The sequence below is a fragment of the Opisthocomus hoazin genome, chromosome 5, assembly GCF_030867145.1.
Source record: "Opisthocomus hoazin isolate bOpiHoa1 chromosome 5, bOpiHoa1.hap1, whole genome shotgun sequence".
Classification (NCBI taxonomy): Eukaryota; Metazoa; Chordata; class Aves; order Opisthocomiformes; family Opisthocomidae; genus Opisthocomus; species Opisthocomus hoazin.
The window spans coordinates 77,740,882-77,754,615 of NC_134418.1; the positions used below are offsets into that span (position 1 = coordinate 77,740,882).

At 38.9% G+C, this 13,734-nt stretch overlaps 1 protein-coding gene across 28 annotated transcripts in view; it reads left to right on the forward strand.

Annotated features, from left to right (window-relative positions):
• The window catches only part of TENM3 (teneurin transmembrane protein 3), a 1,446,905-nt gene that overhangs the window by 1,307,582 nt on the left and 125,589 nt on the right, over positions 1–13,734 (forward strand). For 19 of the 28 annotated variants that reach the window (XM_075421787.1, XM_075421794.1, XM_075421795.1 and 16 more), the window contains 2 exons: positions 437–674; positions 5,683–5,775. In XM_075421787.1, coding sequence (XP_075277902.1) covers positions 437–674; positions 5,683–5,775 — 331 coding nt within the window. The remainder of the gene's footprint in view (positions 1–436; positions 675–5,682; positions 5,776–13,734) is intronic. The other 9 variants (XM_075421797.1, XM_075421815.1, XM_075421816.1 and 6 more) reach the window with 1 other exon arrangement.

Consider the following 13,734-nt stretch of genomic DNA (forward strand, 5'->3'; position numbering starts at 1 on the left):
TAATAATTTATTGCAGTTAAATAAAGCTTAAAAAACTCCATTAAATAATTACAGGGATTATATGCATTTCGAAAACCTTTGTGTTGTATTGAAATTACCCATTTAATTTCAGGGTTGGTTTGTTAAAAAAAGCTGAAATCTAAAGGCACATTAGGGGATCTGTCAGATGCTATTTTCTGTAGGTGTTAATAAAACCAGATTAAAAAAAAAAATGAAACAAATTAAAACCAAAAGCAATTTTACCATCTGTTGTATATTAATTAGAACTTTGTGTATCAAGGGTAAACTTGCTCTTAGAGAATGTCACTGAATGTCTGCTAATAGAATAGTATGCAAATAGATTAGATGATAGGATTATATTGAATTTCTCATTCTGATGTGGTTGTAGCAAATGCTAAGATGGTGTGTAACGAAATTTAATTTTCTTTCTTCTTAGAACAACCTCCAAATAACCAAGGCCAGTCGACCCTGCAGCCTTTGCCACCTTCTCACAAGCAACATTCAGCACAGCATCACCCATCCATCACCTCACTTAACAGAAACTCACTGACAAATAGGAGGAATCAGAGTCCGGCCCCGCCGGCTGCTTTGCCCGCCGAGCTGCAAACCACACCTGAGTCAGTCCAGCTGCAGGACAGCTGGGTCCTTGGCAGTAATGCGCCACTGGAAAGCAGGTAATTACTTAGGTACTACTACAGACTGTGGTATTTCTAAAGAAAACATGTAACTTGATGAAAGATGACCGGCAGCTAATGCTTCCCCTCATTCAGCAAACAAAACTGAAAAATTTTCAGGACTAAAAAATGTATCCTCTCTCTAAAATCCACAGTGACACTCTTTTCCCTTACAATGCCTAATGCAGAGTAATTGGACTCAGAGAGTATATTAATTTTTCCAGAAAGCATTTTCCTTCCTGTTCATAATCTGTGACTTTTGACTGTTAGATGGAATTTCTTGCTGTGCTTGCCAGATATGTTCTGCGTCAAATACATACTGCCACACAGACTGAATGTCAAGGAATTTTCTGTAATACCTTTAAACTCAAGTACTTGGTCCGTTTAAAGAAATACCCGTGTGCGGCTAGGTGTTTATTAAAGTTGTCTAGGATTTGGGGAGATGAAAGAACTCACTCAGTTCTGGTATCATGATAAATCTGTTCTCATTCTTTTTTGTCTTTCAAAATTGATAACTGGCTCTAGGAAAGAAGCAGCTAATATAAAGGGTGACAGTGGCTTCTTTAGATGCAGAATGATCTATTAAAAAAGTCTTATAGGACTTAGTGCACAGGGCTGAATTTACCTACAGTGATTAATTAATACTCATGTAACACTCAATCAGCACTAATTTTTTATTAATGAAAGCCATAATATCCAACTTAGTCATCAAACTGAGCATTTCTAATTATATAGAAGCTGACAGTAATTCTTGAAAATGTTTATGAAATCCTTTCAGTTCATTCTTTGAATCCCTTTCAATTATGTTTTGTAGCGAAGTAAAGGTAGTCCGGGTGATTTTGACGAATTTAAAACGTCCGTTACCTTAAGATTGTCTGCTAGGTAGTTTGTCCCCGTAGATGTTTCGAGCAACTCTTCTGTCAGGCTGTTAGGAATGGCCATTCTTTTTCTTAGTGTTCTTGGACCCTCCTGTATTGCTTATGAGATACAGACACTGTGGAATAGGATTCCACTGAAGGGATTTCATCGTTATGCTCAGATAATTTAGTATATTAAGAAAGAATTTTCTTATAGGACAAATAAGTTTGTAGTGGGAAGAAGACGTTTGACGTTTTCCAGACTCTGGTTAATGTTCGGTAGACAGGTAGGGTCTTTGACATTTGCTTCTGTTGCCATATATGTTTTTATTGTGTTTATAAAGAAAAAGACATAGGACTTGAATGAGAATACCACTTCCAACCTGGAGTAAATATTTTTTGCCGAGCAGTCTTTTCATCTTTTAAATGGTCCTGATGAAAAGGGCAAGGGTCTTCAAGTGTTCAAGTTTTGAACACTTGTGAATGAGCTGAAATGTGAAAATTTCACATAAAACCTGACAGAGCCCTACTGTAGTTTCTCTAATAGTCTCACTTGGTTGGAACTCTAGAGGTGAAGAACCTGTCTTATTTGTCATTGATTTTTCCCTTTTTGGTTAAGGTTCCCTACTGAGTGTGATTCTTAGTCTCAGTTTCAACTACATTAACAACTTTGTGATACGTCTCTTCCTTCATCCTTTTCTCAGCCTACAAAAAAGTTTATTTCATCTTTGGCAATATTTTAGCTTATGCTCACAGTCAGCTTTTTTCCCCCCCTCTTTTTCTTTATCTGACTTAGATGACGGCCATTTAGAGGTACAGAAAGTGGATGTCAGCATATATACATAGCTATCTTTCTATCTCTGTAGGCTCGTATTGGTGATGGGTGGCATAAAAATGACATACAACTTGCTGTCATACATAGCTGGATAGTGAGTGGGCTGGGTTTGTGTATGTGCATGTAGGTGAGAGAGAGGTGTTTGCAAAGCCAGAGGGAGGTTTTAGTCCCTATCATTTTGCAGTAGTAATGGAGGTGACTTCGAAATACAAATTTCATAATATTGGATTCAGTTGTGTATTTAATGCAATATTCTGCAATTTGGCTCTGTATAGAGTTAATACTTTTGTGTAAAGCTTTGCTGTTACTGGTTAAATGGATGAACTGTGAGGTGGCAGATCAGTAACGTCCAACAGAAATTCCAATTTAGTTTTTTAAATGTAAAAAGACTCCTTGCTTAAAATTTTATGAGGGCCTAAAACTGTAACTTGGATTACATGAGTGCTTCTTTCATCTTTGATGCCATCTTTAAATGACAGAGAGGTTACTGAGCAATGGCGAAAATTGCCTTCTCTCTATTGGGGCTAAGTAAAATCTACATTTTAAAAAGAAAAAAGCAAGACAGTAAGAAAACATTTCCTGCAGATTTCCTGCAGACTGCAGAACCTTTTCATTGGACATTTCTTGACCTTTGCTATTTGACTCTTCCCCAGCCTGCTGCGAGTTAGGTCCAGCCGTAGAAGCAGTAGATCTGCTGGAGAAGCCAGCGCCACAGAACAATGTTAACTTTTGAAGAAATAAAGAAGCAGGACTATACAGGATAACTTTCCATTTTGTTCTTTGAATTACTGGTTGGACAGCCAAAATTGTGCAAATGCATGACTAAATATCAGGTGTCTCAATATTATAAATGATGATTAAGTAATTAAATAAGTACTTTTTTATTATCATTGGTCTTTAGGTTTTCATTGACCTATTAGTTTTAGCAGTGAGCTCTTGAGCACCAGAATCATTAGTTACATTCTTGTGGCTTTGCATTCTAGTAGGATCTAAATTACTGATATTTAAAAATATTCAGTAAATCACTTCTTTAAATGCCTTCTCTGTTAAATATTTGAATGTGTGGACTTTTTTCTAATCCACAATCAATTATGTATGTTAGAGATGTGCAGAGGAAAAGCACGTTAGAATTCCTAAATTTGTTGATAAAAGTAAGCTGGTAGCATCTCTTAGTGCATTTCTCAGGCAATATTTCATTAATTTTAGGCATTGAATGGCTGAGATAAATTTGTCAGCAAGGGGAAATTTACATATTCCAGTCAAGGAATATGAATATTATATAATTTTATTCAGAATCTGTCCTAACGTGTCAGTGAATCAAAGAAGAGCTTTGCTTTTTCTTACTTGATTTGCTATATAAAATACCTCATTTTTTGAAAGATGGCTGTATTTTTTATGATGGACTGTGAATTTTGTATAGAAAGTAACCAAGAAACTAACACGTTTTTCATAGTACTGATACTGCTTAGTTTTCTCTTACCCCTAACTTAAAAATAGAGTGGGTAGGAACATTACTATATTTAGTTACTTATCTACTATTTTTGCTGAGAAGGAAGAGGGAACTTGTTGAAGAAATACCTGATGGCTGGAAAACATTTCAGCATTTTGAAGGATTTAGTTAAAGTACTAGAATACTTCAGAAGTGGTGCAGACAAAACAATTCCTAGATGTGTTACTTCAGAACCATTCTGCAAGCTTGATCCAGACTTCATTTTAGAATGTGAATATTTTAGAAACTCCTAAAGTGTGATGAGCGTACCCATATGTCTTTATTGGGGTGGGTTGCCAATGAAGCTAGCGCCTTCAGTATCGATTAGGGTGTGGAAAGGGTGTTGATAGTTTCCAGGGAAGTCTTAAATCAATTTGTGTAGAGGCTGATTGATTGTCTGCAAAAGCACAGTGTTGCTGGAGGTTAAAGCCTGCTCAAAGCAGCTATTTTATGCATTCCACCCACTAAAACAGTGCCTGGTTTAATCAAATTCAGAATTGTTCCATTCTGTAAGTCTTCCAGGTTTTCACACATGGACTTGATTAGACATGTTATGTACATAGAGAATGCATGGTACAGAACACAGGCAGAAACTGGGGATGGAGTTCAAGTCCTGCTCTTGTGAAGACTCCGTGTATTGTTGTGGGCGTGCCACATCGCTGGTCTGCAAGTCGAGGGAACAGGACTCTCCTGTACTTAGATTGCTGAGAGCATGAATGCATTTTTAAAGATTGACATGGCATAATTATGGAGTCAGTATATACACGTTAGACACGTTCATTACATCAAACAGCCAGTATTGTTTTCAAAGACTAAAGCTGAGTAAAGAAATTCTGTTTTCTTTTGACATTAAGCAGTTGGGCGCTGACCAAGCATCTGTGCTTGAATCCTAGCACACTGGGCCCATACGCTTATAAGCTTCCTGTGGTCTCAGTATTGTCTTACTTTAGATTTTTGCTTGATCTCTCTGGCATCGTTCCTGCCCAAACATCCCTTACTGTCACCGTCAATGCTTGGGATTTGACCACATTGTGCATTTCATCCCCTGTCTCTTAGGGAAGCACCGATAGTCCAGAATTCAGTAGTATTTGCACAACATTCGAGTTTATCATTCCCCTCTTCAAAGATATGCAGCCATTAAAGCAAGCATGGACCCAAATATTTTTCCAAAACTAATCTTTTCCTGTTACAGATAGGACAAAAGAAATATGCCGTTCTAAACAAAGTAATAGTGCCTAGCTTGGTTTCTCCTTCATTTTCTTGCCCTTCCCTGAAAAAGGCTGAGTCCGTGGTCCTTCCTTTCCCTCCCCTGCTGCTGTGCAGTGTCATTTGCAGAACATGAGATCTCCACTCACTCTGGTAACCAGCTTGTATTTTCTGCATATTTTCTGGCTGACTGGCTGTGCCAGATAGGCAGCAAGAGGCTGTCTTTTAGTAGTCTCGGTTCGCTTTTATTACTTCATCTCTGGTCCAGCCTCGTCGAGTAAACAGTGCCCCTCTAGGCACTGTTCAGTCCTTAAGGTGTCTTGCCACGGGCAGCGGCCAGGAATTTTTTTCAAGGGCTTGCACGTAAATAAGGGATCACCAAAGGGTAGTGATCACCTAATAGTAGCCTGGTAACACCGTGCCTTCCAGTTACAATCCAGTGCGTAGTTCAGCAGACAGCATGGAAGGCCGATAAATCCCACATTCAAAACGCAGTTGCAGTTTTGCATATCTGTAGAAAAAGTTATGCAACAGAATTAGTGTATTCTTTTTGTGGGATCATCACATTTTTTAATTTGAAATTGCCACTCTAATTTCATCTTTTTGTATCTTTGTGTATAGAGAATTAGGAAATCAAGCAGTCCTTGCAAATGGTCATGACAACCTTATAGAGATGGATGTGTTTTCTCCAACATATCACGATAGCAGTTATGGGTATGTGACTCTAAGTGTTTGCATGATGCTAACTGTTGACACAGAAGACAAAATGTGAATTTTAAAAAAAATTCGGTTACAATAGTCAAAAACATCTGGAACAGACTTCCTCATCTTTATATCTGATTTTTTAAAAACTATACTTAAAATAATTTGTCCTACTGACTCACGGTAAATACAAAATGCTAAACTTTGACTGCCAAATCTTGTTTGCTTTCACTTAAGAAAATAGGAGTGCAGTTGAGGTTGTATTAATTCTCTGTGGCCTGATTCTGCAAGCTGTTGCAAAGTATTTGCATGCTTACGCATTTGCCAGATCTGATCCTTAGTTTGTAATATATTTACTACTTAGCAAATGTTTGTTTTAGAAATATTATGACATATTAATGTAGCAGAAGGAATGACCAATCAAAGAAGTTAAGAAGAATTATATATCTAATCTTTAATATTTTTAGCAGCTAGTTTGAAATTGGAACTGCTGATAAGTATATAACTGGAAAGGAGAATTCCACCTAAATGAATGTTTCATTTCATTTGAATAAAATTTATATTATAGAACTGTTCCATATCTACTTAACTTTGTAATTAATATCTGTCATATTTGAATTATGTTTTGTCATTCTTATGCAAAATCAGTATACTTGGTTTCTGATCCACACACACAAAAAATAATCCATGACAAAGCAATACCATTTCTAATGAGTTCCAGCCTGTTAACCAGCACAGTATGCCAAATTTTATTAAAGAATTATTAAGCATAATTTTACCTTTTTTGTTTATACTATGGTAAAAAAATCAGAGCTTGATGTCCAAATTTTGTTTTGCTGATTGTAACTCATAACATTATAAAAGGGATAAGATGCCATTTGATTAAGTGAGGAGATGTGCATCTGCCTGTTAGTAACTAATTAATCTGTAAAATACATTGACAGTGTACATTGATCTGTTTTGTGTTCCAAAAACACTTAAACTTTCACTTAGCCACAAATTAAAATCAACAGCAGGAAGTGAATGGTATGTTAAATTCAACTAGTTAATCTTTATCAGCAAACTCAAAGATATTGCGGATATTTACTGAAAGAAATATATTTTCTTTAAAGTAAAAATGTAAGCATTCTGTATTAAAAAAGAACAAAACCAAATATTATTGTTCCCTGTAGACCAATTACCATACAATAGTGATTCAGATACATAATTGCTGAAGTAGAGTTAATAGAACCATGCCTGGTTTATGCTTTGTGTTTGTTATTTTGGCAAATGGACTATGTTATATGAGATTCTTGTTAGTTGATGCTAATTCAGGTAACAATACAATGAAATCTATCTTGTTTGTAATCCCTTCATTTTTAAAATTGTGCTAGCAGGGATCATCTCCTGGTGTGAAAGTTGTCCAGAGATAATAACACACCAGTTCCAAAGCATAATAGATTTGAGACTACAACATGCTATCAGCATGAAGATTCAGTTTATCAACCTCACTAACATACTGTGTCACAGCTAGAATCATTATATGTTTGTTTCTTTGTTTTCATGTCATGCGTGTGTTACATTATGATATACTGTTTCTTAGTTTGTGTGGCTTACAGAGAGAATATTAATCTAATGAATTTGACATTTTTAGTGTTAATAATGATAATAGAAATAGACATTTTGCATAGAAATTCTAATGATTCATAGGCGTAGACCTAAAGAATAGTTGTTTATAGCTTCGAGAGATTTGTGCACAGTGCATTAATTATCATAAGACAGCTGGAAATCTCAAAGTACTTTAATGGTATGTATTATTGGCTTTACTTGGTACCGCTATTCTTTTCTCTAGTATGTAAACATATGTTAGTATACGTATTGATAGATCAGCTTAGTTTGAACTAAGAAGTCTCAGGTTTTTTTACCTGACCTGATAGTCCTCTTCCCAAGTTATCTAGATGTCAAAATCTGAAAAAAAAGGAAGATTAACTATCAGCAAATGACTGTGTGTATATTTGTTACAGATACAGCTTCCTAGCATTTTCTATTTCTGTAGAATCTCCTCATTTTCTGAAAATTTCATATTTTTGCAGGGTTGGGGTTTGAAAAGTTCTATTGTATGTAAGTAAGAATTCTTTGCAAGGAGGTTGGCTGGGGATTTGTGTCATCTGTTGGGGAAAAAGTTCAGGAGAGCGGGGTTCAAAAGAGGTCAGGTTGCTATGAGGGCATAGGGAATTAAACTGAAGAGTGGAAGAAGCCAGGAGTGCAGAGTGGAGAGGAGAAAACTGGAAGTGACTGGGCACAAAAGGGTAGGACTGGGTGTGCAAGTGGGTAGATGGAGTAGTCTGGAAGGAGAAAGAGAGTGGTTGGTTAGGCAAGGTAGGACTTAGATAAGATGCTAGAGGGCTAGAGGCTGAATATCTAGGATGAAAACCAGGATTATTCCTTGTCCTTTACTGCTTGTGATTACTCATGAAATCCCTTTGAATAGCATGCACCTCGTCACCTAGAAGACTGACTCAGGATGATGAGAAAGCGTGGCTGCTGGCATATGCTCTGCTAGTGACAGAAGCCGGAAATAATCAGACCAAAGATTTTGTATCTGTGATGGGCTGTGCTGATAAGAAGCCTTTCAACGCAATCCCTGAAGTTTCTTCAAACTTCCTAAGAAAAATCGCACATTAAACAAAAAGCACTTTAATAAAAAGGTGTCATCAACACCATGAAGTTAAGCACACAAAATTTACGAAGTTAAAAGCTAAGCTTTTGCTACAGTTGCATGACTGCAGTCAAGCCTGCCATCCCAGGAAGCGAAACTCGAACCAGGAACTAATTTTAACAGATTCTGGAGATTGTTTCTGTCACATTCAGACACGTAAGAAAACAATACCAAGCATCATGGCAAAGCAAAGACCTGGATGACTGTGTGGTGCCAGCATCCAGCATCTGTGATAGTGTTGGTTGTCCAATGAGAAGTCCAGCTCCAAAAAGACATATGTGGAGATGAGTCCCATTGAAGATAAAGTGTCACCCTCTTCTGGGCACAAGGTGTAATCCTCCACCTTTTTGAATCCCTGAATGATAGTCTCACAGGTCTACAAATCTTGGGGTGTTGCATATGGGAGACTGTGCAGGTGTAGTGTACAAGTTTTCACCAAGGAACGATAAGGACTGGAAAACGGGAATGACGGTTGCAGCATATGTCCATGCACAGTTGCCATGTTGGTGGCGGTGGCTGTAACTCGGAGGTTATGACGGTGTTGTCACTGTGGTGACACCAATCTGGGTGTTAGAGTGACTGCTGGTAGCGTAGGGACGGCAGCACAGAGTTCATCACGGGTTATCACGGATTCTGAGTTGGAAGAGAACCACAGCTATGGACATCAATAAGTGAGCTAAGGTTCACAGACACATTGTGATGGAAACTTCAGCCTGTGTGCAGCTTGAGGCAGAATCAGATCCTATCAGTCACTGGCAGAATAATACTTCACTTCTTGAACTTCTCTGTGGTTTTATCTCTTTTTAAAATGTCCAGTAGCTCAGTCAGGTCTTTCAGCTGCAGACGAAATTTCAACCTTTGTTCCAACTTTTGAATTGATCTTTGGGTAAATACTGCAGCTCTAAGTCTCTCTTGAACCGCATTTGCTTTGTGAAATGGTCCCCATGTGCCTTTTGAGACATTTAGAGCAATTGTTCTCTTTCAGCTTTATGAAGACATCAAGGGTAGTAGAATAGATTGAGGAGTACTTGTGCCCTACCTTTCTTCTTTGATTTTCTTCCTGGAAAGCTTAATGTGTTCAATATTCAAGACAGGAACTGACCAAGATTAGAATACCTCATCTCAGAGACAACTTTCTCTGTTTTTCTCTCTGTCTTGGTAGGGATGTGATTCCAGAAGAGCAGACAACAACATAAGGAATTGTAATATAAATTCTTACTGCTCACATGAGCATTTCCAGTCCTTATTGCAATATTCGGATGCTTTCCTCTACTCTCTTCCTTTGGAGAGAGAACTGGAATAGCATGAACACTGTCACTATCAGGATGTGCACTAAGGGGCTGTCAGGTTCACTCCAACTGTTTCCTCCTTCAGAAGTTAATATCACCAATGATATCCAGAGCTAAGTCACTTACTGTAACCTAGATGGAAGTTTGTGTAAGTGCTAGTCCTCCGAGAGATCCAGAAGAAGCCTGTAAGGAGAACAGAGCCACTTAGTATTTTTTCAGCAGTATGTAAGTCTAGTTTAACTCTCCTCTGGAAGGTAGGTAATGGGACAGTCCTTCCATGAAGAGTATGAGTAATCAACGTTGTGGCAGGTTTCTTTGCTTGCCCACGTGGCACCGTGAGTCATTCTTTGCATCTGACTCTCCTGCGAAGTGTGGCTTAATGGTGTTTGTTTCCCTTGCTCATCTTCACACAGTGCAGCAGAGCCCTCTGATTATACTGGTTCTTTTGATCCTAGACATGTGTTTGCATATCATCAAAGTGAACTTCTCCAGGGGAGAGAGCTAGCAGCCTGAATGTGAGTTTGGAGGAATAAATAAGAAGATGTTTACAGGTGACCTCTGCATGCTGTAGCACTATATCCTGTCTTACACCACCAAGAAGGTAGGTACATTGCAGAGGAGATTTACTTTTGCACACCTGAAGAGAGGAGTTGTGGGGGTTTTGTCAGTATCCAGTCCTTCAAGTCACCATGTCCTGGTGGCTCTCACAGCAGATTGGGATACTGTTGTTATCTCAATTGCTGTAGCAAAGCTTCCGCTGCAGGTTGCCATCCCTGACTTCTCCAGTCTTTCTCCAGCAGCAGCCAGCAGTGGAGCAGTAACCTGCCAGGGGCCAGATGTGGAAGAACACACAAGCAGTAAGGAAGGCACTTGCAGCCCCAGTAGTACTTTTTTTCTTTCTTGGCCTTCAGTCTTCCATTTCTAAAGAAAGCAGGTCCTCAGTGTAAACCCACCCAAATTCAAGCAAGTGTTACCATATGTAAAGTGTTTTTCTGAAAGATCTGAATAAGCTGTTAGAAGAGGCTTATCTCCAGTTCCCACAGACGTTTCCTCTGGTTTTGCATATGGATAATAGCTCTCTTCTCTTTCTTGCTTTCCCCCAAACTTTGATCATCTGATCTGATGTGATCTTGGAGCTTTTTCTGGGATTATGGTAGTATTAACATTGGCTCTGAGGAAGCGGAAATTCACTTTTATCTCTTCCTAAGCAATTTTTTGATTGCAATTTTGCACATAAAATAAACTGAGACAAATTCGCAGCATAATGGCGTTTCTGTGCTGGCTTGGATTTGCGTTAAATGCAGCCATATGGTTCTGTGGAAGTCAGTCACAAGCCTGTGCTAAGGGCAAACACCACCAGCTACAAGGTTTCATCTCAGAAAGATGTTAACGGAAGATGAAGACAGGCACAAAGTGCTCACGGAGAAACAAAAATCCAATTCCTTCTGGAGCCTACTGGGAAAGCTGATCTCGTGCATCAGTGAACCAGAGTTCATATGAGACCCAGCCAGTAATTTCTGTTATCTTTTACATCTTCCCTGTAACGCAGTCGGCAGAGATTAATCTTCTCTTTCCATCTGCTTCCTCAAACTCAGTGCGAGGAATCAGATTTATTGACGTGATCTATCCATTAGTGAACCAGGCAGAGCTCTCGAATGTCAAGTGGCAGGTGAGGGTCATGGTCTCACTCAGAGAATCCAGTTCAATCCAGCGTGAATAGGCTCTGTCAGCAGAGAGAGAGCACACCGGTCAGTAGAAGCAGTCCAGTGATTGATTGTGATCTCGGACTACCGTTTTTTCCACAGTTAATGGTTTTCTTCTGATTCTGACAGTTAATGTATCTGGAAGGGTTTTTGTAAACAAAGAGCATGATAACCTATTCCCAGGAGGGAAACATTCAGCTGGTTTGCATTAAGGAAAGTCAGTCAGAGATAAATACAAAAACTTAAATGACAGAAGTTGGAGCAAATTAAAATAGCTGCAGCTGGATATATCCATTGCCTCCTGAAGTTACTTTCTTAAGATTAATTGATTTCTTTGTATCGAAATGGCAAATAAAATGCTAGGTCTTCACGCCGAGACAGGCACATGCTGTCTCTGAATATGTCAGTAATGACGTGTTTGAGGTGGAGAATGAGAGCTCGCAAACCTCTGAAGCCTGTTCTGTCTGACATTCCCCATACCTCTTCGAACCATCAGAAAAATGATAAAGCTGCAGCTACCTTTATGTCTTGCTTGCTTACATTGGCCTCGTGGTGCTGCCTAACTGTTGTGGAAGGTGCCATTACACTTTTGAAAAGCAGAATTACTGATTGCTGCTGTCTCCAGATAGGTGCATTTTGAATCGTGACCATTTTTGGACAAAATCTGCTGTTTTGTTTATAGTTCAGGCGAGCAATCATCACAGCTGTATTCATTACAAAGCAGAAGAATTACAGTTTTTATCCTCAGAAATTCAATGATACCATTATATCAAATATCAGAACCAAGCCATTAGGAGTACTATCAAATTCCAACCAGAGAAGTTGTATCTCCTGAAGTAGCGGTCCTGAGAGGTAAATACATCACCAAAACATAAATTCACTAAAATTTACATTACTCTCAACTTGCCTTCACTCAAAGTGGATTCAGTATAAGTGTTTTCCGCCACTTGAGACTTAGGAGAATATGATTGACGTGGTCCTAGTTATAGATGTCTACGGTGTAGCTATTACAACAGCGTGCCTTGGAGCGAATGCAGGGTAACGGATTGAGGACCTTAGCAGGATGGGAAAGACCCTTTGCCTGGGTTTGCTTACAAATGTCTTAATTCATGTAATAATGTCCACAGCTTCAACACTCCTTAGAGGCAAATAGATCATTTTTAATAGAGTTAGGTACTGGCAGAATCACAGAATCACAGAATCACAGAATAGTAGGGGTTGGAAGGGACCTCTGTGGGTCATCTAGTCCAACCCCCCTGCCGAAGCAGGGTCACCTGCAGCAGGCTGCACAGGACCTTGTCCAGGCGGGTCTTGAATATCTCCAGAGAAGGAGACTCCACAACCTCCCTGGGCAGCCTGTTCCAGTGCTCCGTCACCCTCAGAGGGAAAGCTGATTTGAATTGGTTTGGGGAGGAAGATTAGCCTCTGCTTCACAGTGTAAAAATCGGTATGCTCGTTTCATAAAGTATTTAACCTGTGATTACAGAAGACAGAACGGTTATTGCCTTGGCTGGAAGAGTCAAGTAAAGTAGGGTGATCTTTTGAGCCAGCAGTGGTCCCCTGCGCTGGTAATTGCTCATATGTCCAGGGTTTTTCTCAAATTGCAAGGAGAGCAGATGAGTCAAGTATAATGGATTAGTGAACGTGTAACTTACATGAAAGAAATTTTTAGAGAGCCACGAATATACTGAAATATTTGGAGGTCTTTTGGTACCCAAGAGTAAAAGAAAGAAAAGCAAAAAAATGTTAGGGATAGTTTTTCTTTGCTCTTCCACCTCTCCTCAAGTCGCTTTCTATTCTCTTGTCTTACAAATGCCAGTTTTGTTATATTCTGCACTGAAACAACAGGTGTCTCAAAACAGCTTTCCTCGACTCCACAGTTGCCTTTGCCTGACCCATAAAGAGCCTAAATTTTGCTTTTAGGCAATTTTGCTTTTAGGCAATTACTTTTTAATGCTTTTTTATGTTTTACCCTAAAATAAAGTGAATCAAACAGTAAGATTATAAAAAATTTGTCTTTATGTACTGCAGGCAAACTCATTATACAAGAACAAGAGAAAAATCAGTTGAATTTAAATTAAAATTGATAGAAGGAAATACATTTTGACACGGTGTGTGTTTAGCCTGCAGAACAAAATGCCACAAGACCTCAGTGAGAGCGTGAGGTTTGGACTGTTTAGAGCAAGAGTGAGCTGTTAGTGAATAAGTAGACTGGAAGGTGTTCATACCCTCTCTTTGTACTGGCCATGTTCAGATGGGGTGTTCCTGGTGGTCTGCCCTA